Source organism: Notechis scutatus, chromosome 3 (assembly GCF_049901735.1).
Source record: "Notechis scutatus isolate UNSWTSFEM ecotype Mainland chromosome 3, rNotScu1.2, whole genome shotgun sequence".
Lineage (NCBI taxonomy): Eukaryota > Metazoa > Chordata > Lepidosauria > Squamata > Elapidae > Notechis > Notechis scutatus.
The window spans coordinates 52166632-52194140 of record NC_142011.1 but is presented as its reverse complement, the minus strand read 5'-3'; the positions used below and the strand labels follow the sequence as shown (position 1 = coordinate 52194140).

Sequence of the window (27509 nt, the reverse complement as noted above, 5' to 3'; positions counted from 1 at the left end):
TCATCCGAGTGGCAAAACTTCTTAAACTATACAAATTGGATCCAGTCCATATTCAAGAGGGCAAACAATATACACAATCATGCAGTGGACACAAGGATCAATAGTCATTAGTCTTTTCCACTTTACAAACAACAACTTCTCTTATTTTTAAGTTGCAGTGGCAAATCTAGAGCCTTCTTTTTTAATTGGTCTTCCTGAGTTTTCATCAACCTATTATAAATACAGAAAAAATTAGTCGGTATACTGTTTTGCATACTTCTAAAGATTTTCCAATATTTCTGAGAGTATTTGAAGTAACAGGTCTCTTTCACACAGACTCACCTTAAACAAAATGTATACTTAGTCAATCATGACACTACAGGTATAACTGACATCATTGTATTCCACAATGAATGTTCAACAAAGTTTTGATAGGAGATTGATCCCAAGGGAGGGGTCAAGCACATCATCAGTCTTGAGTCCTTTCACGCCTACACGAGATCTAAATCCATTCCACCTTGAATTCCATTGATTCTTACCTACCACCACTTTGCCTTGAGCCTTAGTAGTTCAGATTCGTGTAGAGAATATTAACACGCAATAAACTATTCATTTGTGGCTTCCTGATTTTTTGCCCTTGACAATTTCACTAATTCATTCACTGTTTAGGAAGATCTCTGTGGCTGTAGGTTTTTGAATAAGAAATGTATGAATTTTCTAAGTAAGAGCTGGCACTAATTACTCACCTGATTAACTGTACTATGGATTCTGTGACATTGTAACCTGAAGCAGCACTGCATTCATAAAATGGAAGTCCATACACCTAGCCCAAAAGAGACAATGATGACAAGGAACACATGTTGTTGTTTTTTGAACTGACAGATTTTATACTTAAACCCCAAAACTGAATTCAACTTTCAGCCTTGCTATTTTATATGGAAGATGCAATATATCACAGTGGATATTGTCAAATGTTTCTATTCTTGTTTTGGATGGATTGAAGTAGAGAAGCTGGGTAAAAAAAAAAAAGGTTTTGTCATTGGCAAGTAATTTGATTGAAATGAACCCACCTGCCAATGTCAATGAAATACAGGTACAAATGCCAATAAAATCCCCTAGCCTCCTTTTCAGCTTTTGTAGCCTGTTTTAGTGTACCATCAACATAGGCTTATATTATTTATTTTCTATTTCTCCCTGCAAAGAGTAAGTCTTGGACAAATGAATATAAAAAGGTTAGGGCCATGCCCAGCATATGAACATGTTTGTTATAATTAATTTAACATTTCATCAAATAATTTATTAAACATTAATATGCTATTAAATTACTACTGTATTTATATTTAAATTAATTAAATTAATGGCAAATATTTCCAGATAGCATCAGATTCTTTTTTACCGTCAGTGGAAAAATAATTCAAATGATAAGAGGAGTGTACCTTGCCCAAGTATGCTCCATTCTCTACAGATACTTTCCTTTCCACACTACAGTCTGTTTTGTTACCAAGCAGAAGGACAACGACTCCAGCCCCAGCTCCTTCCTATGAGGAAGCACAGAATTCTTCAAATATTAAGTGAAATCAAAATGCTTTGTTAAACCTTTCAACAATAATAAAATAAAATCTATTGGGGTTAAGTTTCTTAACCAGTAAAAAAAAACCAGTATGCTCATTTACTTGGAGATATAAAATATGCAAGATTTAATTGCCTAATTTTTTACAACATTTAAAACAATGGCTAGTTTACAAATAGCTATTTTGACAATGGTTGATTGCATACTTTCCTTTCCACAATGATTGGGAAGGTGATCAATGATTTGTTTCACAACCACATGCCATAGACCATGCCATATAAACCATTTCTATGGAGATTCTCAGTCATACAGGTCATGTCTCAAAGGTGCTTTTTGAAAAGGCAGCTGGATTTGTTTTTTTCTTGAGGAAGATGTTTTGCTTCTCATCCAAGAAAATTCTTCAGTTCTGACTGAATCGTTCAAATTCATCATTCAAATAGTCAGAGCTGAAGAAGCTTCTTGAATGAGAAGCGAAACATTTTCCCGAAGGAAAATAACAAAGTCCAGTTGCCATTTGAAAAAGCACATTTGAGATACACAAATTTCAAAGTTCTGCTCCATGACTATTTTAATAACACAATTTCCAATATATACTGTATGCTTTTAAAAGATTTTGATGTTGTATCTATGCAGCAGCTGCTCAGTGCCATATATTTTTAGCTAAATCTCTAAACTGTATTAGAGTAACATCGCAGAGATTGAGCTGCAATCCTTAATGTAAGGTTTTATTAAAGTAATAAAACACTATCGGAAGCAGACTAAGTAACCACACACAGCACCGACCAGTATTTTTCTAGCTAAAGTTTTTCAAATTTCTAAGAATCATCAAGATCAAAATTTAAAAAACTAAGATTAAACAACAGTGGAACACAGCTGTTTATTGTTTACCTGGACACAGTTCAGCCAGTACCGCACATCTGTAAAACTATATTCTGAGGTAATGTCATACATCAAAACAACTCCATCAGCCTTTCGGAAAAACTGCTTGGTGACACTGTGATATCTGTCAGGAAACATACGTCACTTTTCATAAATATGAGTGTTCATTGTGTGTGTGTTCATACTGTAAATATTGATTCATGTGCATGATTGTGTATGATAAAAAAAACTTAAAATTTATCATACATTTTCTTTTCAATTTCTTGAAACCTAATTTACTTTAACAATTGAAATGTATTTTAAATAGAAGGGAAAAGGTCTTTAGAGTTTATATGTTGTTTAATATATTTAATATGTTGTTGCTGTTAGGAATAGAGCAATGTGATGGCCTAGTGGTCAAGATGCTTGCCTCCCATTTGGAAGGTTGAGGGTTCAATCCTAGGTAGAGGCAGATATTTCTCATCCAGTTGTTAAGTGAACTGATTTTGCTATCAGAAACCAGCTGAGACATTCACAAATCACAATTGTGGGACCACAAGACAAATGTTGTAAATGTCTGTCAGTTGCCAGGCACCTGAATTGAGATCGTGTGGTCCACAAGGGTGGTGCAATTGTTGTAACTTTGAGGATGTGCTGTTAATCACTTTATCCAAGGCCATGGGCACCATTGTTAAACAAGCAGTCTTTAAACCGAGGACTACCTGTAAAAAGGGATTGAGATTGCACTTTTCAACCACTTGAGAAAGTGCCTCTATCCCACAATGAAAGACATAGAATAATGACAAATCACAGAAAGATTGGTGGGATACAATGTTAGAAAAATCTTCAAAAGGTAACAACAATTCAACTTTGGAACTGTCGGTAATTACCTAGGGAGACAAATACATTTTTATATTATGTTCATATAAAGGTTAGACAGCTTTTTGTCAGAGATGCTTCTTGCATTGATTAAGCAATTGCACCAAATGGCTGAAATGACATGGACAGTTGCATGAATGATCTGCTGATGGGAATTTCCTTTCACTAACAGAATTTGCAGTTACAAAGCCATGCAACAGTTCTAGGAACAAACATGATCTATCAACATACTACACTCCTCTATTCGCAACAGAATACCCTACACCACCAGGCTTGAGATTTTGAATTTGAACAACCTAGAACTACTCCGCCTACAGTTTGACTTAAGCATAGTTTATAAAATAATCTGCATTAATGTACTACCAATCAATGACTTTTTCACCTTCAACTGCAACAATACAAGAGCACACAACAGATATAAACTTAATGTACACCACTCCAAACTTGATTGCAGAAAGTACGACTTCAGCAACAGGTACTAGAACTCACCTGCCGTTGTCATCCCCAACCCCCCCCCACCACACGACCTCACCCCTTCTAAGAAGGATAAAGGCGGCATAAGGGCAACCAGCGCGGGGGGGGAGGAGAAAACGGGGGGGGGGGGGGGGGGGGGGGAAGGACCATTCCGTATATTATACTTATGTTTATTATCTTGTAAGTTATTGACAAATAAATAAATAAAATAAACATTAATCAATTTGTCCTTATTTTTGCAGCCTTTATACTACCTTTCTTGCCCAGCTGTGTCCCACAGACGTAAAGCAAAGCATTTGCTATCCAAAATCAGGTTTTTGATCCGATAGTCAATTCCTACAGAATACAACGCAATTATTTACAATAAAATTCAGGTCAAGCATCAAGCCATCTCAAACAAAACAAAACAAAAACCCTGAGGAATGCAAGCAGAATTTTACAGCTAAGGGTAGAATATTGAAGATCAATCATTTTGCAGGGGTTAATAAAATCAAGGTTTTACCTAGCATTGCTACTTGCAGGCAAAGAATGACTGGATTGTCTTCCATATTAACTATACCATTGAAAAGAAAAGCAATGGAAGCTTATGCAAAATCCTGCTAGGAGAAATGAGGTAAGGTAAAGAAGGTACACATCCTGCCCATGTTTTCCTTTAAAATTGTGTATAGTTCAGCTTAAAGTCTGGTTGTGCAGTCACATTATAATACAAGGAAGGAACATTAAATATACAGCAAAAAAAGTAATGTTTTCCATTATTTATCAGAAGTCCTACTTAAATAACAAAAGTGCCAGGACAAAAGGAATCCACTCTATTGCTGCGTTATTTATACAGCACATCTTGGCACTTAAAAGGGCCACACTGGTTGGAAGATGCCTCTGGTATACAGAAAGGTAATTGTCTTCAAAAGAGACCCCAATGGATGCAGTAGGAAACAGAATGGGACAACTCACCAGAGTCAACTCACCATGGCCAATTCATTGCAGCCAACCTACCACAGGACAACTTGCTGCAAGACAATTCAACAATTCAATTTAATTATTTAAAATATTTTTTAAAAAATATTTTAATTTTTATCATTCACATTTCATTTTGTCCTTACTTTGGCATCATTTCTTTAATGATTCTATTCCATTGTTTCTTCAATGTTAGTGAAACTCTTGTTGCGTAGCAAGTTGGCTATGGCAAGTTGTCCTGCAGCAAGTTGGCCATGGCAAATTGCTTGAAACAAGTTGGCCATGGCAAATTGGTCATGGTGAGTTGGAAGTAGAACCAGCATTAATAGTAGGTGATATTCAGTACATACCAAGGGCTTACAATTCAGAAACAGTTACCTCTTTGTACACATAACATAAGCCCATTTTTTTAAAAAAAAATCCCAAGAAATCTGTTTTCTGTCAAGATATTTAAGGAGTTGTTTAACTCCATATAACTAAAATGTTTGTCTTTTCTTTTTTAAAAATCTTACTTTGTTATAGAATAGTTCCAGCTAAAAGTTATTTGCATCCTCTTAGGGTTACATTTGAATAAGAATAAAAATAACTATTATTATTGCTATTATTAATGAAATATTACATTAAAATGACACTTGCTGTCATTTATTAGTCATCTGGATTTCTGTAACCTAAATCTGATAGTCCTATTAAAAGAGGCCTGTCAAAGCAAAATCAAGGAAAAAATAAACCAAAACCAGACTTTTCAAAAGGAAAAAAAACTATATATTTTAACATGAATTTCAAGCACAATTCATACCTATAGTTGCAGTCACTTTTGCTTCAAAAGAATCGTTTTGCAACTTGTTTAAAAAGGAAGTTTTGCCCACATTAGAGTCTCCTACAAATAGCACATTATAAAAGTGATCTGGATGAGAATAGAGAATGGCCGTGTCTTTAGAAGTTTCTTTATTCATTTGGCAATCACAAACTTCTGTTCTAACACTGGTTTCTTCATTAAATGCTGCACTGACCTCTTGATTCTTCTTACACTCAGATGGACCAATCCATCCTTCTCTTCTGCCTTCTGATGAGTACATCTCTAGTCTTTCAGCAAGTTCTGTGTCCATTCCTGTTCCAAACATATTTTGTACATGACTGCTTGGATTATGCCCTGCATGTAATTTGGGTAGAGCCACCTTGGGCAGAAAATACTCCGATGGCACATTTTTCAGTAGAGGTTGTTGAGTTTGAGATACCTTTCTGTCTTGAATTTTCATTTTTGCAGACTGGTTTGCCACAGCTTCAGTGGATAATTGTGGAACCTGAATGGTATCATTGTATTTTAAAGTTTTCTTCTTCTGTTCAGGTTGTGTTACCCCTTCTAAAACTACAATCTCACTTTCTATTGGGCATTTCTTGTAGGCACTGGCCTGTATTGCCAAGTCTGAATAAACAAAAGGTTGAATCATGGAAGCAAACGTTTCTCTCAGTGTAGGCTCTGTAGTTTTGACTTCCTTTCTGGTTTTAGAAAAATTAGCTTTCTTCATCTCCAGATCTTGTACAGGAACTGATCCTTCTCTAAAACGATCTCCTGCTTCTGATATAGCCACTTCAGACATTCTATTTTGTACAGTATAGTTTGTTGAGCATCCTTTTATTGGAGACGGAGGCATTATATTTTGTTGAGAATTTTCACGATATTTAGTATGATCCAAGGACTCTTGTTGAAAACCAAAACCATCTATTTCTTGATAATGGGGTTCAGACGTTTTGTTCTGTGCTGCAATAGCCTCATTCAACTCTTTAAACAAAGAAATTGTATCTAAAGACTCCTGTGGAAAGTAATCCTCTTCATCTACAAATGGCTCTATCAAAGGGTCCTCTTCAGTGGAAATCATTCTTCTACTGGATTTTACATCAGCTTCAGTCACTGATGTCACATCATCAGATGCCCTGTCACATCATTAACAATACAAAGAAAAAGAAATGAGTGCTCATAAGGACACAGATCCTAGAGCTCACTGAATTCTAGTGACACAAAACTACCTACCAGGAATATGGGGTTCCTACATACATTAAATATCCTTTAGCTTGTCCATTATTAAATGAGTCTGCTGGCAGGATTCCGGCAGTCACCCCAATTAAATCATGAGTCTTGAGCCAAACTTCCAAATCTTCAAAGGATTTATTGGGAGTTAACATGTCCGGCACTGCCTGGGTGTAGCTGACTCTGAGACACATAATTCATTGTCACCCTTGACCCTGGTTTTCCCTCACCCCCTGGGTGTATCATAGTTCATATTCTCCAATGAGACACATCCATAGCCAAGAGTCATTAATCATGTTCCCCAGTTAGATTTTTGCGTGGCAGAAACTTCAGTCACCTAGTTACTATCTCTGAAAAACAATGTGTGGAATGCACTTTAGATTTCCAAGCTGCCGTACTGCTTCTTCAAACCCCTTTTCCCCCCTCCCTTTCTGTTGGCAACTCTAAAACGACCATAGAAATATTTTATGAGTTGATCTCCAGGTTCAACTCCACCTTACCATAATGGTACAGGTAGTCCTTGAGTCACAATGGCAGTTGGGAGCAGAACTTCAATCAATAAATCAGGGGTGTCCAACCTTGGCAACTTTAAGACTTGTGGACTTCAACTCCCAGAATTCCTCAGCCAGCAAAGCTGGCTGAGGAATTCTGGGAGTTGAAGTCCACAAGTCTTAAAGTTGCCAAGGTTGGACACCCCTGCACTAAATGATGCAGCTGTTCTGTTCAGTTGTAAAGCACAATGACAGATGGCCTCATCACTTAACGATGGCAATCCCTGACATATCATTAAGTGGAAGCAGTATGCTCCATCCCATAATTGGGTAGACTAGATTCCCCTGATAAACTGGTTTTACCAGAAAAAAAACACTTAATCATTAAGAGAAGTTCTTGGGTCATTAAATAAGCACCAGCTTACAACTTTCTGCCTGTTTTAAACAGCCTAAATCAGCGGGGAAGCCTGTAGGAAGTTACAAGTCCCTGGCAGCTCAAAAGCAGGCCAGCAGGCAGGTAAGTGGCTGCTGTGAGGTGGGAGAAGGAGCAAGGGGGTGTATGACAGAGGTGGCATTCAGCAGGTTCTGACCAGTTCTGGAGAACCGGTAGCGGAAATTTTGAGTAGATCGGAGAAACAGCAAATACCACCTCTGACTGGAGATTTTACAGTACCCTTCCCCTGCCATGCCTACAAAATTTGAATCCCATCACTGGTGTATGAGTAGCAGAGTAGGCATGGCACAAGTGGTAGAGTGTTTGGGGTGGCTGCTGATAGGTGGGAGAGGGTACACAAGAGTGTACAAGTGCCACAAGTGGCAGGGGAGGCATGAGGCAAGCACAAGGCACAGGGAAGATGAGTGAGGGTGCATAAGTGGCTGGGGAGGCATGTGCTGTCCCAGCCAGTCTATGGGAATTGGTTAGTTACTTAGGAATTATGAGCTGTCCCCTTAAGGGAATGCATCATGGTAAATGTAGTTAAAGGTATCCTGGGAAATGTAGTTCATGTCACGTGGCTACATCTGTAATCCTGATTGGTCACTAAATTGACCCTTGAGGGGTTGAGGGAGGTTTTCCTCCATTCTTGCCTGCACTCATGGACTGATAACAGCTTTCTTTCTATCGCTACGTGATAGGTTAGAAAAATAACAATTTTTTACTTTTCTGATGGGTTAGGATACATTTTTTTACTTTTCTGTCCTGTCTCATGCTCAGAGGTGGATTTGTGCCTATGCAGATGCAGGTAGATAATTCCACAAAACATCCATAACAGAGTACATTTATTGGTACATCAGGTATCTTCATAACTCACATTTGTGACGAAGCTCTTCTATAATGACCAATCCTTTGTATATCAGCATTGCAGGTAAAAAATGGTTATTTTCCTAACCCATCACGTAGCGATAGAAAGAAAGCTGTTATCAGTCTATGAGTGCAGGCAAGAATGGAGGAAAACCTCCCTCAACCCCTCGAGGGTCAATTTAGTGACCAAGCAGGATTGCAGATGTAGCCCTGTGACATGAACTACATTTCCCAGGATACTTTTAACTGCATTTACCATGATGCATTCCCTTAAGGGGACAGCTCATAATTCCTAAGTAACTAACCAATTCCCATAGACTGGCTGGGACAGCACAATGCACAATGTGAACATGAGGCTCTAGGACAATGTGGGAGGATATGTGGGTGGCTTGCAAGGCTCAAGAGCAGAAAGGCTGGGAGAAGGTATGTAGGAGAGCAACTTGCAACCATCCCTTCCAGCTTCTCCATTGACTTTGTTTGTGGGGAAACAGTAGGGAAGGTCACAAATGGCAATCGCATGACTTTAAGAATCAGCCATAACCACCACTTGTTCAGCGCTGTCATAACTTCAAATGATTGTTGAACATGTGGTTGTTAGTTTAGTTTAGTTTAGTTTAGTTTGTCACTGCACCTCGTATAACAGAATTTAAATACCATCTTCAGTGTACATTGTGACTGAAAATAAACACAAACACACATCCTTCACATTCTATACATTGAATTGAAAACCCCCGACACCACACCAACACTGCACTATACAGCAGAATTCAGAAGAGCTACTGCCCTGGGATAGAAGCTGTTTTTCAGCCTATTTGTCCTTGTTTTTATTATCCTCTACCGTCTGCCAGATGGTAATAGTTCAAAAAAAGGGTTCCCAGGATGAGCTGGATCTTTGAGAATGTTTTGAACTTTCTTAAGGCAGCGGGAGCTATACAGCTCTTCCAAAGAGGGGAGAGGGCAACCAATGATCTTCCGGGCAATGACGTTAACCCTCTGGAGTGCTTTCCTATCTGCCACTGTGCAACTGGCAAACCATACAGAGGTGCAGTATGTTAAAATGCTCTCTATGGTGCAGTGGTAGAAGGTCACCAGCAGTTTTTCATTCAGTTGTTGTTTTCTGAGAAGTCTCAGGTAGTATAATCTCTAAACCAAAGAATATTTACATTTACCCTTATTAGTATGGGGGGATGGCTTCGACTTTTTACCAGCAACAGTAGTAGTAAGAAGTTTGGAGCCCAGTTCATCAATAATAATTTTCTGTACTGATGGTAGATATCCACTTTGCAGAAGATTCATTTGATTAAAAGAAGTATCCTTTAAGGGTTTTTTGGTTTGTTATAAAGAGCAGTCTGAATCACTTTTTCCTTTGTTCTCTAGCACATTGGTCGCCAACCAGTGGGCCAGGGACCACTGGTGGTCCGTGAGAAAATTTGGGTGGTCCACAGAGAAATGCCCCCCCACCAAGCAATTAATCCAGGCTGTGCAGGAAAATAAGGCTGCGCCTCCCACATGGCCTGTGGGAACACAAGGCTTGCATCGCATTGCGAACAATACAAGGTAGTGAGGGGAGGCAGGAAAGACCGGAGGGGGGAACTTGCCCCACACGCCTCGCCTGGCCACCGGGCTACTTCTTTCTGCTTCTTTCTCCTTCTGCTTTTGGCTGCACGTAAGGAAAGCAGCAAAAGTCTTTCTTTCTCTCCTCAAACTCCACCAGAAACGAGCCTTTGGAACCCTGCAAGGCCTCCTGCTCCAAGAGGTTACGCCAGCAAAGGCTCCTTTCTGGCGGAGTTTGGAGGAGAGAAAGAAAGACTTCTGCTGCTTCTGCTGCTTTCCTTGCATGAAGCCAAAAGTCTCAGTCTCAGTCTCTCTCTCTCCCCCTCCCTCTCTCTCTCTCCCTGAGAACGGAGCTGGTGACGGTATCCTGCAATCCCAAATAAAGAATGGTAGATCGGTAGAAAAACGGGTGGGGGATTTTCCTGCAGACTTTTTGGGGGACTTTCCCAGGGTCTCTGGTCCGCAGGGTTTAAAATTATGAGTTTGGTGGTCCCTGAGGTCCAAAAGGTTGGCGACCCCTGGTCTAGCACAGGGGTCTCCAAACTTGGCAACTTTAAGACTTGTGGACTTCAACTCCCAGAATTCTGGGAGTTGAAGTCCACAAGTCTTAAAGTTGCCAAGTCTGGAGACCTCTGCTCTAGCACATGAGTTAATGGATAATGGAGGCTCAGAATTCAAATTGGGTTTTACTGTCACTTTACTCTTGCTTTAGAACAAGGACCTTCAAATTTGGCAAGTTTAAGACTTGTGTATTTCAACTCCCAGAATTCCTGAGCTAACATGACTGGAGGAGGAATTCTGGGAGTTGAACTCCACAAGTCTTAAAGCTGTCAAGTTTGGAGACCTGTGCTTTAGAAGCTCCTGACCCCACCTATGCAGCCAATCTTCATATAAAACCTGTTATAGATGCGTTTTGACCCTTACTGTTGTATAGAACTTTCCATTTTATCCTCATTCAGAATATATTCCATGTTCACCTCCTGTTGAGAGCAGATCATCTTATCTAAATTCACAGGGTCCTTATAAAAGGAACAAAAGAAGGAAGAAAAATATTTAAGATTAATTCTGTATTTAGTTTTGTGGGGAAATGCTAAATACCAGTCAGCATGATCTACTACTGTGACTTTCCCAATTTCTAAAAAGACAATTCTGCAGCTTTTTTATGTTTGATGCGACAGGAACCAATGGGGAACAAAGGCAAAAAAGCACAGCTCAAGGACTTTTTTAAAGAACTCAGCAGCAATATAATCTTCCACTGAATCAAAGTGTTTCGCAAACATTTCTTTCTCCAGCAAGTGAATCAAATTTTTAAACTTTATTTTATCATTCATAAGAAAATAGCATAAAAGAAAATTATTTATTCTCCAATCTCTTCTATCAGAAGCAATTCCTCTAAGGAAATACTCAACATCTTCCGTGAGACATTTCATTTCTCTGCAACATACTTTGATTTGTTGAAGATTTTTTATTAAAGCTTAAGAATCACCCATGAAATTAGAAATAAATATCATACTATCAGATTAAATTTACTTTCTGATAACTATGTATAGGATTGAAAATCATTTTGGAAATAATAACTAAAGCCATGAAATATCCATGTGCAGAATTTCTAGAAAGTAGCACAGCAGTAGGGGAAACCAAGTAAAACAAGTACTTTCTGAATTTTACTGTAACTTTTATCTTTAAACTTTATTGATTACAGCTACCAAAGGTAGGCATAAGGTTAGATATATACTTCAGATAAATTTTTAACTAGTTTTTTTTTTTAAACAAGCAAAATAGCTAAATAACACTCTGTACACCCGATGACTTAATTGTAATCCATGAAAGCTTATGCAGAAATAAATGTGTTAATCTTTAAACTTTTAAGACCTCTTAAAGAGATATTGCCATGGATGCTCCACTAAGATTGGAGTTGTATTACATGATTTTTTTTAAAAAAATTGTTAGCTATTAAAAGACTTCAGAAGTCAGCAATATAGGTTAAATTAATAAAATGTACTTGCTGTTTTTTTTCTATCAAAGCTACAAAGATGAAAGATGAGAAAAGCTGTTTTCCATCCATCTACCTGGATCACTAAACAAATCTTATACAGCTTATACAGAATAATTAACTTACAAGTGAATCTATTCTGCTTCTAATCAAAGAACACAAAGCAAACAGTGACTCATATTAAAACACAGAAAATAAGGCTTTGTGAAACAGAGGTTGTCCTATTAAATTCAATGACCAAATAAATCTTAGATATTATCAGAAACCTATCTCCAGTATTAATTCAGAAGAAAATGTTGGTGTCAGCAATGAGCAAATAGTACCTGTGCAGAGTGAGGAACCTTGTTGGTGTCTCCCTCCATTTGTCTGTTTCTGCAAAGAGAAGAAGGAACATAGCACAGAATTTTCCATTTCTTCCATGCACCTTTGTGAATTGCTTCAGTAGAGATACACACCTGATAGCAGGAATACAGTCAAAACTAATAAAATAATGTGTACAGAGGATGGAAATACAAATGATGGTGCAAAGAGAAATGGGTGTTCTCTCAAGCAAAATAATCACACTGCATCCCTAATAAAGGTTTTTCAAAAACAGAATGAACTTTTGAATATTTGTTTCAAGACATGTTAAGAGTACAGGTACAATTAAAATTCTCTTTCTCCTGCCGTAACTCCACATGTTTATCCCATCTTTTTGTGCAAAATATTGGGGAATGCAATTAAGCTGTTCTATGCTTACCAATGGGTAATTAATTAATTAATTGGTAATTATGGGGACACAGTGGCTCAGTGGTTAAGACACTGAGCTTGTCAATAAGAAAGGTCGGCAGTTTGATGGTTCAAATCTCTAGCGCTGCGTAAAGGAGTGAGCTCCTGTTACTTGTCCCAGCTTCTGACACCCTAGCAGTTCGAAAGCATGTAAAAATGCAAGTAGAAAAATAGGGACCACTTTGGTGGGAAGGTAACAGCGTTCCGTGTGCCTTTGGCATTTAGTCATGCCAGCCACATGACCACAGAGACGTCTTCAGACAGCGCTGGCTCTTTGGCTTTGTAACGGAGATGAGTACTGCCCCCTAGAGCCGGAAATGACTAGCACATTAATGGGAGGGGAACCTTTACCTTTACCTTATGCTTACCAAGTTACCATGGTGCTTGTGGAGGAAATTAATAGATATTGATAGGAGAAGGTGTTTTAATGATGCAAGCACTTGTCCAGATTTTGGGAGGGGGGCAAAGACAAGCATTTCCATCAGGTAAGAAGTGCTTCATTCAGTCCTGCAACTAATCAGTCTGTTTTCTGTGCACCTTAGCCTTTCTTCCATGATGGAACTCAAAGAGATGTGCATTTGTTTGTCACTTGCACAGAATATGCATCCATGCACATTTTATGGGCAAAAGAGTGAGAATAGAGATGCTTCCACTCAGGGGTGGGATTCAAAATTTTTAACAACCGGTTCTGTGGGCATGGCTTACGTGGTGGGCATGGCTTGCGGTCATGTGACTGGGTGGATGTGGCTTGGTGGTCATGTTATTGGCTGGGCGTGGCCAACTCAACATCACTCACATCGAGGCACGCATCTCCTCGCCTGGCCTCTCATGACTGTGGGGATGCTGCAACAGTCGTAAGTGTGAAAAATGGTCATAAGTCACTTTTTTCAGTGCCATTGTAACTTTGAATGGTCACTCCACACAAGCAAAGTACCAGCAAGGGAGGGGAAAAAACTCCAGAGAAGTTCCAGAGACAGGAAGTCTAGTCCTGCCAAGAATGTAATAAGGGTTAACGGAGAGGCAGTTTCTGTAAGCAACACCAGAATGTTTCCTTCCTGCCTTCCTTACAGGATTAGGCCAGTAATTTCTTCTAACAACCAGTTCTCCAAACTGCTGAGAATGTTAACAACAGGTTCTAGCGAAAAGGTGCGAACTGGTAGAATCCCACCCCTGCTTCCACTTCACTATTGCTTCAGTTCATTTCCTCCAAGAAATTTGAAAACGACCTTTCATTGTGTTCCCTTCTCCCCACTAAAAAAATCCTGAGAACAGAAAAGCAAAAATCATTGTACTGTCCTGAAATGTTAAAAATCCTGCTGCAGCAACAGCAAGGGGAAAAAGCCATCTCAAATCTTCCAAACTTTTGCACACAGTTGATCTCCTGCCAAGTGGTGTAGCATGATCGGGTACAGAGCCAATCCAAGAGCAGCAGCAGCAGCAAAAAAAAAAAAAAAAACACCAAGAAACCCAACCTCGCAAACTTCATGTGGAAGTGTCTTAAAACAAGCATAAAGGGAAAATTAATAGTGAATAAAACATTGTGTGATACCAAAATGCTCAAAAGAGTTTGGAAGATCTTCCCTTGCAAGGGTATTACACAGGTAATAAACTGACTTGTAGTACTGTGTTTTGTCTAAGAGACTAGATCTTAAAAAGAAATTGGATTATCAATTTATGGTATAGACCAGGGGTCTCCAACCTTGGCAACTTTAAGCTGGCTGGGGAATTCGGGGAGTTGAAATCCACCAAACTTAAAGTTGCCAAAATTGGAGAGCCCTCTAACCCTCAGCAACTTTAAGATGGGTAAACTGATACTCCTAGAAATCTCCTGCATGGAGTCCACCCATCTTGTTGTTGTTGAGGTTTAGAAACTGGTCTAGTCCAGCCTATCACAGTCTTTTCATCCTGTAGGAACCCTCAAATCAAATCTGAGACCTTTCAAGTCTCAAAGAAGCTCTGCATAAACATTGCAAACAGACAAAAAGTTCCAACACAATTCACTTCTAACCTATACAATCCATGCAACACAGAACCAAAGTGGCAGGTGGGCAGCTGAGTCAAGTAAAAAATCCCATCATTGCAAACATTAGCATTATGTGGCAAAGTTCAAAATAATTTTTTTTAAAAAATCACAATCTCTCATGGAATCCCAGTGACAAAAGCTACTCTAAAGATGAGAGCAGAAATCATTTAGCCACAAAGTATGCAGGGATCAGTATTAAAAGAAGCAGTTTGTTATTTAACGTGGAGCTTTTGAACAAAAGAAGTGTCAGGTGTGCTGCTGGGCCTAGACAACAAGGACTAGGGCTCTGAATCCAGTTTTCCTAGCCAAGTGAAATGCGAAGAGGGGAAAAACATTTAACAGCAATCAAATAAAAAAAACAAGGGTGGGAGATGCTGGAAGACCATGGCCCTCAAAACTGATGATGTTCCTCAACAGAGAGAGAAGGGATAAGCATCATATAGCATGAGTGGCCAGTGCACTATGCATGGAACATAGAGTAATAGAGTTGGAAGGGACCTTGGAGGTCTTCTAGTCCAACCCCTGCTAGAGCAGGAGACCCTATTCCATTTCACACTCATGGTTGTCCTTGTCCAGTCTCTTTTTGAAAGCATTTGGGACCAACTGAAATGTGCAGGCCTTTTTCCAAAGCAACCATGGACTCACCCGCCTTCACTGTACAGTTGGGATATTCTATCCTTCATGACATCCAGGCACCTTTCAGTCTTTTGAAGCTGATGGTGGGTTTGCTGGAGCTCATTTTCAAGGCTGCTCTTGATTTGTTGCAGCTGCTGGCTTTGGGTGCTGGTCACCAATTGTTTCTCCTTGAGCCTGAGCAACTGAGTTTCAAGCTGAGAAATAAGAAAAATGCAGTAGAGCAGTAGAACAGTTTTAGCCCGGTGATTAAGGCACCAGGGCAGAGACCAGAAAACTCAAGCCAACCCCACCTTAGCCATGGAAGCCGGCTGGGTGACTTGGGCCAGTCATCCTCTCTCAGCCCGACTACTTCACAGGGTTATTTTTGTGGAGCAAATAAAAGGAAGACGTATAATACCTTGAATTATTGAAAAAAAAACACCATAATAAAAGCAGGACATGGTAAAGGAAGGCCGAGGACCAGCAGTGGGATTCAATTTTTTTTTACGACTAGTTCTGTGGGCTTGGCTTGGTGGGCGTGTCAGTGGAAGGATACTGTAAAATCTCCAGTCAGAGATGGCATTTGCCGGTTCTCTGAACTACTCAAAATTTCTGCTACCGGTTCTCCAGAACTGGCCAGAACCAGCTGAATACCACCTCTGCCGAGGACGCTGCCATCTTGGGCTCTTCTTACGAGAGAAAAATCTGATAGACTTCAGCTATGCACCCACAGGGGGGAACCTAGCTTGCTTACGGCTGAAGGCTTGAGGCGGGGATGGCAAAGTTAACAAAACAGATGGAACCTTTCTGCTCTCCCTCGAGGAGCTTTGTGTTCACCATGAGCTATTGCGATGCCGCTTTGCCCTGCCCAACTGACAATTGTGTGCGCCAGCCCGAACTGGGAACAGATGGCAAGCGAAGGGCAGAGCAATGAGAGGTGGAAGGAGGGGTGTCCACTTGCAACTTCTGTGGCTTCTCTTCTTCACCTTCTGAGCCTCTTCAGTGGTTGTGGAGCAGTTTGTTATCCCCCACTGGCCTTTCTCCTGTCCATCCACCTTTAATAACCACCTTTAATAACCACAAATGTGTCAGGTAGGCTCTTCCGCAACAGAATGTTTTAACTCTCCCGGATCAGACCCTGGGTTGGAAAAAGACAAGGGCCCCTCCACCCATTTGAAATAACATTGACCCCTCAACACTCATACACACCTTTTTAAAGTAAAATGTCCTGTGCAATTAAAAACTGGGAAATGGCAAAAACTGAGCACATTTAATCTTTCTCACAAACAAATAAATCGGGAGGTGGGGAGGCAACTGTTGGATGTTGCTGGCTGTGACGCAGTTAAAGACAAGAAAAAGGATATAGCAACCTAATGTGAAAAATATTTGTTGTGTCTGGAAACGGTTTGTTCAGTCTATTCAAAGACTGGGCCTGGAAGTAAGCTTCCATTGGAAACCACCTTTGACATGTCTAAAACTCCTCCGGGGACCACTAGGGAGCAATGGCTGGGGTTAAGCAGAGGAAGTGGTAATGTTACTAATATCTGAGAATGAATATTCTCAAACTAGGCTATACATAAGTTTATTTTTCTTTTATGTTTCCACCTAGCACAACTCTGTTCCATAGATAAACAGATCTCTTCAGTCTTGTGACCTCCCAAAGGACTGCAATTTGCATAATTTCCACCCAATGGGAATTCTGAGGGTGCAAATACAGAATTATCAGGGTTGCACTCCATCAGTAATTGCAGGCAGAAAATTGGAAGCTGGAAACAAAAGCCCCAAAATACCAGAATAGTTTCAAGAGATGCCTCCCTATGGTGTTTCAACCTGTCCAAGAAGATCTAGAAGGGTGGTCTCCCTCTGGATTCTCACTCCAATGGAGTGTCATCATCAAGGGCCACCAGGGAGAATTGCCTCAGTTGCTGCCTCCGTTGGAACAACATCTCTCCCAAGCTCAGGCTGTCACCAGCCCTGTTGCTTCATTAAAGTTATTAAGTCCTGAGTGTTCCAGAAGGCATGGGATTAGGCCTCTCCTACAGTAGTGTATGTTATGTACTTGGGTGTGTTTGTTGTTCCTGGTGGTTCAAAGGAAGAGCATTGTTTTAATCTTGTAACCGGAAAGTAGGAATGCAATCTGCTCGCTTGGAGTCATTAATAGTTAAAGCAGGTAAGAAACCTAAGTAAATAAATATTTCATAGCAACTTCCAAAGTGGTCTCACTTTCTGCTTGCGGTAAACAGCAGTCAGTGTTTTTTCATAAAATTGAAAGTATTGAAAACAGCAGCTTCGAAATGATGGTTTGAAACAAAGGACAAGCTTCCAGCAGGTGGCGCTGCTTCTGTTGCAAGAAATAAACTATCAATCGGGATACCAACATAAAGTATATTTCATTCACCTCAAAAGTGGAAAAATGCCACAGTGCTGTGCAAGATTGAAGAAGTGGCTGCAATCATATGCTCTTGCTTACTTCATGTCCCACTGATATTTTACCTCTTTTTGAACAATAAGGGAATGCTGAATGTCCTGTTCTCTACCATCCAATTCTTGCTGCATCTCCATGTAATGCAGTTGGCTTCTGGCTTTATTCTGCAACAATAAATTGTAATGAAACTATAAGGTTGCAGAAAAAAAAGCCAACCCAACAACCCACAACCCTAATGCATTTCTATACATGAAGCTTTTCTTCTATAAGTCAGGTTGCCCTATACCAGTGATGGCTAACCTTTTTGGCACCAAGTGTCCAAAGCACGTGCATGCATCCCAAAAATGCAAAACACATGCACCCCGCGCATGTGCCCACACCCCCACATATGCACATATGACCTCCCCTATGTCCCCCGTGCGACCCCAGCAGGTGCACCCCACCCCCCATGCATGCACATCAGACACCCGAAGACCAGCTGGCTGGTGGGAAGCACACACATGCATGCGCGGCAAAACTGAGCTGGGGCAACGGCTCATGTGCCCATAAAGAGGGCTCTGTGTGCCACCTCTGGCATGCATGCCATTTGTTCACCATCATGGCCCTATACCTTTGGAGAATTTGTCAGAAAATCAGGTTTCTAGACAGACTGGCAACCATAAGTCTTCCATGATAATTTATTCTATATCCATTTGCTCTTGTGTGTTCTTGTACCCAATGCTCATAACCCTCTCTGTGGATTTCACTGTTAGGTTGCCCATCCCAAAATATGTTTACAATATTTGGAGTTTCCCACTGATACTTCCTTATTATGCATGGATGGCGCCATTGTGACAATATAACAAAACTGAAAGGCTACCTATTCATTAATCAGTAAGCACAATATAAATAAACCCTAATGTGGCTAAAATGTATATGTAATATGTAATGCACAATGGCTCAGAGGTTAAAAGATGCTGAGCTTGTCAACTGGCTGCCCGGGACCGGCAACAGGGTGAGCTTCCATTATTTGCCCCAGCTCCTGTTCACTTAGCAGTTTGAAAGCAAGCAAATGGAGGTAGATAAATAGGTACCACTTCCGTGCACCTCAGCGTATAATCACGCTGGCCACATGATCATGGAAGTGTGTTCAGACAACACTAGCTCCCTCAGCTAAGAAATGGAGATGAGCACTACCCTCTAGAATTGGACATGGGAAACCTTTACCTTTAATATTTAATGTATCTGTTGAAATGTAATGTTTAATTTCAACATCAATGCACATAGAATTCCACATTTTTATTTTTTAATGTAAAATGATCAGGTAAATTCATCTTGTATTTACTCTAGAACCAACATTGAAAAGTAAGGGAGGTGGAAGTCCAGAATAGCAAGAGGTATATGTCAACCATATTTTTCAACCAGATTTCTACATTATAATTGTCAGTCTCTGCACTGACTGAGGCTTCGTTTAAATAATGAAGTCTAAAATACTAGAAGGTACCAATGGCAGAATCAGGATATATTCTAGAAATTAAACAAAAGGGTGAGGAAAAATTTGCAGCTTCTGCCTTCGTCTGCTAATTTCAGATAGAGTACAGGTAGTCCTCAACTTATGACCACAACTGATCCCAAAATTTATATTAAGTGAGACAGTTGTTAAGTGAATTTTGCCCACTTTACAACTCTTCTTGTTATAGTTATTGAGTCACTGCAGTTGTTGAGTTAGTAATATGGTTGTTGAGTAAATGTGGCTTCCCCATTGACTTTGCTTGTGAAGGCGATCACATAACCCCGGAACACCGCAAGTATCATAAATATGAATCAGTTACCAAGGGTCTAAATTTTTAATCACATGACCATGAGGATGTTGCAACAGTTGTAACTGAAAAAATTTCATACGTCACTTTTTTCAGGGCCATTGTAACTTTGAACAGTCACTAAACTAACAGTTTTAAGTCAAGGACTACCTGTTTTATAGTCATATAAAATCTGGAAGAAAAAAATGAAGGTAACTAATACACAAATACACATTTAAAAGAACATATATAAAAAGAGGAAAAGGGAGGGATGCTATGAGCGACATAATACAAGTACCTAAAGAGAAAATTTGCGCTCCTCCCTAGGAACATGTCTGCTTTAGCTAGAAGAAGCCGGATATGGCTTTACAGAATCCTTATATTTTCACTAGTTCAGGCTAAGTCAGGGGAAATGCAGAATGACTATTTCAGGGTAAGGGAAAAGATGTGTATTTTTGTACTGTATCTTCCTACAGTACAAGAGAGGGAATCCGTAGTATTGAGACATTGCAAATTGCAATTCCCTTATATGTTCAGAATTGCTACTCTCTATTCCAGGGGTGTCCAACCTTGGCAACTTTAAGCTTTGCTGGCTGAGGAATTCTGGGAGTTGAAGTCCACAAGTCTTAAAGTTGCCAAGGTTGGACACCCCTGCATTCTTTTCTGCTGAATGTGACGTTATTAAACATTTATAACACAATATATAAATTCTCTAACATACAACCAGTGCTTCTGAAGTAGAGGCAACTCGGTTCTGAATGCCCTTCTGGAGAAAGACACTTTATTTATCTTCCTCTTTTTTTGAATATTTGGTGCTCTGATTTTTCTGGACCTCTCCAATTATATGTTTTAATTTTTACAGCTTGCCCCAAGCAAAATACAATATAATAAAAATATAAAATTGTATGCAGATGTAAACCAACCCACCAGCTCCAAGTTAGACACTGTTAACAATGAATTAAAGCTGAAGACTTGGAAGAATAGAACTATCTTCAACCTATTTTCAGGAGGAAGGATCTATTTGAGGAAGGAATCTATTTGAGGAAGGAACTTTATAAACACCTCTGGAGTTTGGAAATTCCAAAATGGGGGAGGGGGAGATTACTGCCATGGAAATGGTATCTCATCCATGTCCTCACTGGATGGCCAGATTCAATTCTGCTTTTGTAGAACAGGAAGATAAAACACACCTTTCCCTCCAATTATTATACAGAAAAGTATCCCACATTACGATGATGCAGGTAAATTTGCCTCAAGTTACTGAGAAAGGGCAAGTTTTTTTTCAGCAACGGATAAATCCTGAGAACTGGCATAATCCAACTGGGCACCTACCTCATGCTGCAGTTTTTGTTTCTCTCTCTCAATTTGCTGCTCCATTTCCTCATATAGCTTCTGCACCTTCTTATTGTGATCAGGTATTTGTCTAGAAGAGTGCCAATAAAAAGATGTTAAGGGATGTTTATGCACACAAAGGGGCTCTTCAACTGTTACTACACTAGTTTATGTTCAGTCTGCTCAGTAACTTATTTTACAGGAGGACTGTTCTGTAACAAATACACTAGTACAACCTCACCAGTTCCCTTAAGGTAGACAGACCAGAGGCCATTGGCATGCCCACTATTTCTTCCACTGCTATTCCTTATATTTTTCCAAAGCAGCCTTTCCCACCATAGTGATTCTCAGCTATGTGGAGATTATCACTCACACATGTTGCAACAGTTCTGCAGAGCCCCATTTTAGAGAAAGATATCTTAAAGAAACAAAACTGTCCATGGAGTCCCTATTTAATTATGTTTACTTTGTTAAAACTAGTGGGTCATATATAGTGCCAATGTGGGAAAACAATAGACCTCATGAAAAATCTGACCTCAAGCATTTGCAGCTATCAATAATGACTTCTAATTCCCAATTATTAACTTCTTCTCTCCACTTCACCCAATTATAGTTTACATGAGGAAAACTTGGCGCACTACATTGGCTACAAAACACTAATCCCTGAACTCAAAAGTTCTTTATTCCCAGGTGTATGTGCTGACCTCATACAACATACTGAGCCAAATCCAAACAAACAATGCCAAGGCTTAAACCAATTATGTATTAACTCTGCTAACTGTGGCCTATCTGACAAACCATAGTTCAACAAAATATGCAGGATCTGTGAACTCAGGCTTTGTCTTTTGATAAAGATTTTTGAAGCTAAAAAATCTGCCTTCTTTGCCCTCTTCTGATGTAGGCATGGTTCCTGCATTATTTTTTAAAAATGGTTTATTTTAAAAGCAACGGTAGCTGTAACATGCTGTGCTGTATGATTTATAGATCTCATGAGTATATTTTGCATATCACACTAGTCATCAACAAACGAACTACCCCATCTTAGTATGTTATGTAATTCAGGTACTGAGAGGTTCCACACACCCCACCCTTTACAGCTCCATAGTTACTTTTCCTGGAATTGTGTTGCTTTCCCCATTTTAAAAATCCGTTAATAAAAACACATCCCATATTTCCATGTCTATACAGTGACCTACATTTTCAGGAGTAACTGTATCTTCTCTTTTTCATGCTTAGCTTCCTTGATCAAATGTGTCATTTTAGCCAAGAATTCCTTCAGATTTCCCAGTAGATTTGGTTCTGCCTCCCAGAGCTTCACCCAGATCTTCCAGATTTCTGACTTGCTGTACAAGAGGAGAATGTATTGCTTCCTGGTCAATAATCTGGTTCAATTACTTTTATTATTTTAGCTTATCCCAGTTCTAGCTGAACATGAATAAATCAGCATGGAAATGTGTGTTAAGGCTGAAACGTTTCTATTGCCAGCATTGAAATATCCATATTTCCATATAAATTGTCTTGGAAGTGATTCATTTACAAGTAAATCACAAAAGATTTTGGGTAAATGAGATGTAATAATATATATGCTAACTTGGTTTCAATCACATCAATTGACAAGCGTAATCCTTGCTGCTGGTACTTGGTGTTCCACACGGCTGTAGATAACAGCTGCAAAATATGATGTAAAGGGATACCTATGAAAATGAGTGGGATATCTAAGGATAGAGGACAGGCGGAATTACATAAAGAAGGAAAATATTTTTACTTATGCTAAACTACTTAAGCAGCTAAAACTAATTTTGCTGGAAAATCAGAAACAGATTTTGCACCTGATTGATGGAACTTGGAGTTCTAGTAAACAAACAAATAAATAAAAAATAAAGTGCCACCAGTCTTATTTTTGTCTATCCTTTCTGTGGTAGGTCTTTGTCCCCTGTGATGGTGCTTTATTTTTCAGGTGCTTAAGGAAATTCAATTTTGCATCTTCTTTAGCTAAAATTGCATTGCCAAAACCCAAGGCTTTCCTATTAGATTTCAAGGGCACAATCAAATAATTTATAAACATCTTGCAAAATGGATGGAGGTAATATCTTCATTGGCCAATTTTCCTTTAAAGCTTATGAGATCACCTACATCACCTTCTGCCTTTAAGGCCCTTACATTTATTTAACTTGTTGATTTGTATCAAATCCATTTATCTTTCACCCATTCAGCTTCCATTTATCAGTATGAAACAGAGGTAAAGCTATCATATTGTTCTTACTCTTCAAAGACATTATCAGCTCCCAGTTGGTTAATGAAAGACTCAAAATGTTTTTTCTCCTCACTATTAATTTCCTCCAGGGACAAGTTTGAAGTTGCCTTCATCAAAGCTGTCTTCCTCTTCCTTTATTATCAAGATCTGTGATCCCCCAAAAATGCCCTGAAAATAAACAAATAAAATTATGCCACATACTCATATGGCTGAGTACAGAATCATGGAGCTACTATATGGAAACTCCTTAGTGCAGGGTTTCTCAACCTTAGCAAGGCTGAAGATATGTGGACTTCAACTCCTTGATCTCCATCCCCTCTAAGGCCACCTATAATAAGATAAAATGAAAGAAAAGTGGGCAGGTGACCCAAAACTGACATTTGAATTTTTATCAAAGTTCGCTCATTCACTATTGAACTCCTTAGTCACACTGAAAGAGTAACTAAAAGCTTCACTTTACCTGCATATCAGATTGTGGAGTATAAAACTTCTTTGCTTTCATCAGTTCCAGTTCTTTTCCATGGCTTCAGAATTAAATAACCTTTCTTCTGACATAGAATATCTTTGTAGTTTTAACAGGGGCTTCTTCTTGCTTTAACAGGGGCTTCTTCTTGCTAAGTCTAAAGTGTTCTGCCATTAGCCAACATTCTCTACTTGTACATGGTTGACAGCTTGATTGGGTGGGGAGAGGATTTATCCTTAATGTTTACATCCTCAGCAGCCTTATTATTTTGACATAAGAGACACACATGGTAAGTATTAATATTTACTGCATTAACATTTCACTCACAAATTTTGCACAACAAACTAAGCCTTAGTTAATTGAATCATAGTTTATATAACACACTGAACAACGAATTAATTTTTTCAGCTGACTGAATTCAGATAATTCAGAACTTCAATATGAAGAATCCCAGGGCAATTTAGGGCAGTATTTCTCAACCCCAGCAATTTCAAGAAAGGAGGGGGCTTCAAATTCGAAAATGTATCAGCTAGCACACTGGCTACGGAATTCTGGGAGTTGAAATCCACATAACTTGAAGTTGCTGAGTCATAGAAACACTGGTCTGTAGGGTATGGTATAAATCCAAGCATGGATAACCAGTTAAAGTAGGTTGTTCCAGGTGAAGAGTATCAGTGCATTTGCTTGTTGAGACATTTTTAAATTAAACTCACTCAAACGTTATAGGAATTAGGACCAGGACCATAGATTTACATACTTCAGCATCCAGTGTGCTGTTCAGTGTGGACAGTTACAGAAATTTCCTGATTTAGTAAACTTTCCTGGGTTCTTAAGTGATTGGCTACCTAAGGCTGCCAGTCTATTTCTGGCACCTGGAAAGTAGAAAACATCTTTCATATGAGTGATCTATTTTTTTAAGGAACTACTTTGATAATATCTGATCTCTAATTTCTAACTTCCTGATTCTAATTTGGCTGTTACAAGCTAATTTGGCTGTTACCAAGCTCAGACAATAGATCAACAATATTTATAGCCTGTAGACATTTTTATTTCCAACCCACAAAGATTTTTGTGGCTTATGATAAAATATATTTAAAATGTGTGGGGAGTGGGGAGGCTGTAGCATGTGTATAGTTTACAGAAAAAGTTCTGTGCTCAGTACCTAGCTTTTCTAGCTGATGGATCAAGGAAAACTGCAAGAGGAAAAATATACTCTCCTACCATTTTTAGGGGAGAATCATAAACATTGTAAAGTAAGCTATAAAAATGATTAACTTAGCTTTTGAAAACAGAACAATTCTCAAGAATACATGTTTCAGTCTCAGTCCATGTAACATACTGCCAAGCTCATTCAGTTTCTGGAGCCCACCTTCCTCTCTCTCTCTCTCTCTCTCTCTCAAAAGTGCTGCTATCAATTGCTTCCTAGTGAGCAATTGTCTGCCCCATATAGTGTCCACATTGACAAATATATTCTACATTACTTTATTACATGCAAAAATCAAACAACGTATGCACTTTTTTCCTACATTAGATGCTGGGGGTTTGGGGCTAATTGTATTCCAAAATCATGCCCTGATGCCTTTTTGGGAAAATCTTAAGAGCTACATATGTTGTCTCTTATAGGCATTGTGTGCTTTTTAACAACTGCCTGGTGAGATTTCAGATTGTGAAAAGAGGCACAATAAGGAAAAGCCAACACATTTTTGATATGCTGCACTTGGCTTGTTTTTAGAAGCAACTCCGTTTCAGAGACTGAATTCACAGATGTTAAACCATAGTTTGTTTAACTACAGGTTCTAAAATAAGTCAAGAATTTAGCTGGATTCACTCAATCATAAACCAAGAATTCCAATCTACTGTAATTTACTTTATGTCACATGCTAAACCAAAACCAGACAAAACACATTATGGCTTAAAGTTATGTATGAACTCAGGCCCAATTTCCACCATTAAAATAAAATTTAACTTCAAAAAAAAAAAAAAAAGCTTTCTCAGCCAAGTCAGAAATGAAGCCTAACTTGAAATTTAACCCTGGTTGAACTCTTAATAAAACTTACCTGTCAATAAAAAGACAGAGCATTTAGGGTGTTCTCAGTGCAGGATTCATCCACTTTGAGATGGTTCCCTTATTTTTTTCAAGAGGAAGTTAGTGCAATTGCAAAGCAGGGGGAGGTTTCATCTACTGGTTTATTTCACCAGCTGCTCTGAACCATCAGTTTGTCAGTTTCATTCTTGCTCAACCCACCTCTGGTTTAGTTAAAAAAGGACTGACCATTTTTTAAAAAAAAGGATTTAGGCTCCATTTGGCCTCTAGGCAGCATTTCTCATGCTGGGGAATTCTGGGAGTTGAAGTCCACATGTCTTAAAGTTGTTAATGTTGAAAAACACTGCTTTAAGGGCATGCTGGAAGCTACATTTCACAAAGCAGTGAGCATGAACCCAGGAAAACACCTAAAACTGATTTTGTTTCTTTTGCATTTAATTCAGATTAAATAACATTGGGATTATTTCCCATTATTTTAGGTATGTTTGGAATCTTAAATTACATTAAATATGGCATTGGATAACTTTTAGCATTTCCTGAGGATGTTCCTAAGATTCTGAGGGACCATTCATACTACTGACATATATGGTATTTCTCAAGATACCTGTTGGAGAATTTGGCTTTTTTCCACATTTAATGCAAAATTAGAAATTGGTTACACAGTTACACTGTTTGTTGTGCTAAATGTTAAATCAGAAGCTCAAAATGAAATTCTTTTTCAAATCAACTCTACACAGGACAATATTTCCAAGTAAATAAGTGTCAAACTCAAGGCTGGCGAGGCCACCCTAGAACAGTGAAGGACTGGCCCGCTGTGCCTCTCCCAGCAAAAACGGAGCCTGGGCTCCATTTTTGGCTGCAATAGCCTCTTGTAGCCCTCTGCCAGAAAAACCTGACCAGGAGGCCACGAGTCGCCTCCCAAGCTCCATTTTTGCTGGCAGAGGGCTGCAGGAGGCTGTCGAGGCCAAAAACAGAGCCTCAAATGAATGATGTCGAGCTGGCCACACCCACTCTGGCCAGGCACCCCGGCCCCGAGGTCAAACACAACCCTGACGTGGCCCTCAATGAGATCGAGTTTGACACTCCTGAAGTAAAGGATGGCAACAACTTATCACAAATTCATGTCAATCACGGTTGATGCAACTGTGACTGAGGTAGAAATATATTAATATTTCAATATTGTATAATATAGAAAAATATACTTTATGCAACATAATTATGGAAAGGTGCAGTCATGAATTTCTATGCTAGAAGAGTTTGTCTGAATCTAAGCTGGGCTGAGATGGCACCCACGAATATTTTTCTTCGTTCAGGTTAATTGCTGTTTTTCCTAACAATACCTGTGTAGTAACCTGCTTCCCATTCTGCCATATTGTTTATTTTAAATGCACATTGATTAGCTGTTATTAAAAGGGAAATTTTAACAAGCAATGGTGCCTTTGTACCAATGTGTGCATTGCTTATCTCATGCTAAGTTAAGACTTAGGCACAAGATGTTGCAATCAAAAAGTTAGATAGAAGTCATAAAATGGAATTGCACCCTAATAACATCCTACAAAATTCAGAAGTATTATGAGTTGATCATTCTAAAGGATGAATATAATTACAGATGCAGGCTCGTTTTTTAACCTAATTCATAGTTTATGTGAGAAAAGCGCTTTAAACATTGCAGAGCACAGTAGTAACTATGGACTTTTTTACTTTATTCTGTAATCCCTAGAGTCTAGAC

The 27509-nt window shown here is 39.1% G+C and overlaps 1 protein-coding gene across 1 annotated transcript; it reads right to left on the bottom strand.

The window, feature by feature from the left end:
* RAB44 (RAB44, member RAS oncogene family) lies at window positions 1-25892 on the bottom strand. The gene is made up of 14 exons (XM_087959891.1): window positions 25794-25892; window positions 23283-23441; window positions 22216-22362; window positions 21020-21110; window positions 17978-18073; window positions 15515-15699; window positions 12402-12450; window positions 11010-11104; window positions 5511-6646; window positions 4015-4096; window positions 2438-2552; window positions 1416-1517; window positions 726-802; window positions 1-210 (listed from the first exon to the last, which is right to left on the bottom strand). Exons 2-14 carry the CDS (start codon window positions 23384-23386, stop codon window positions 123-125), a joined length of 2367 nt encoding a protein of 788 aa, XP_087816017.1. The 5' UTR covers window positions 23387-23441; window positions 25794-25892; the 3' UTR covers window positions 1-122.
* Between the last annotated feature and the right edge of the window lie 1617 nt (window positions 25893-27509).

Bases quoted from the DNA above. Each gene is read 5' to 3' on its own strand.
- RAB44 (XM_087959891.1), bottom strand. From the start codon at position 23,386: ATGAAGGCAACTTCAAACTTGTCCCTGGAGGAAATTAATAGTGAGGAG. The intron at 15,700-17,977 runs GTAAAATATCAG...CTTATTTCTCAG, and splicing joins CCCTTATTGTTCAAAAAGAG to CTTGAAACTCAGTTGCTCAG. The intron at 1,518-2,437 runs GTAAACAATAAA...GCTTCCTCATAG, and splicing joins ACTGGCTGAACTGTGTCCAG to GAAGGAGCTGGGGCTGGAGT.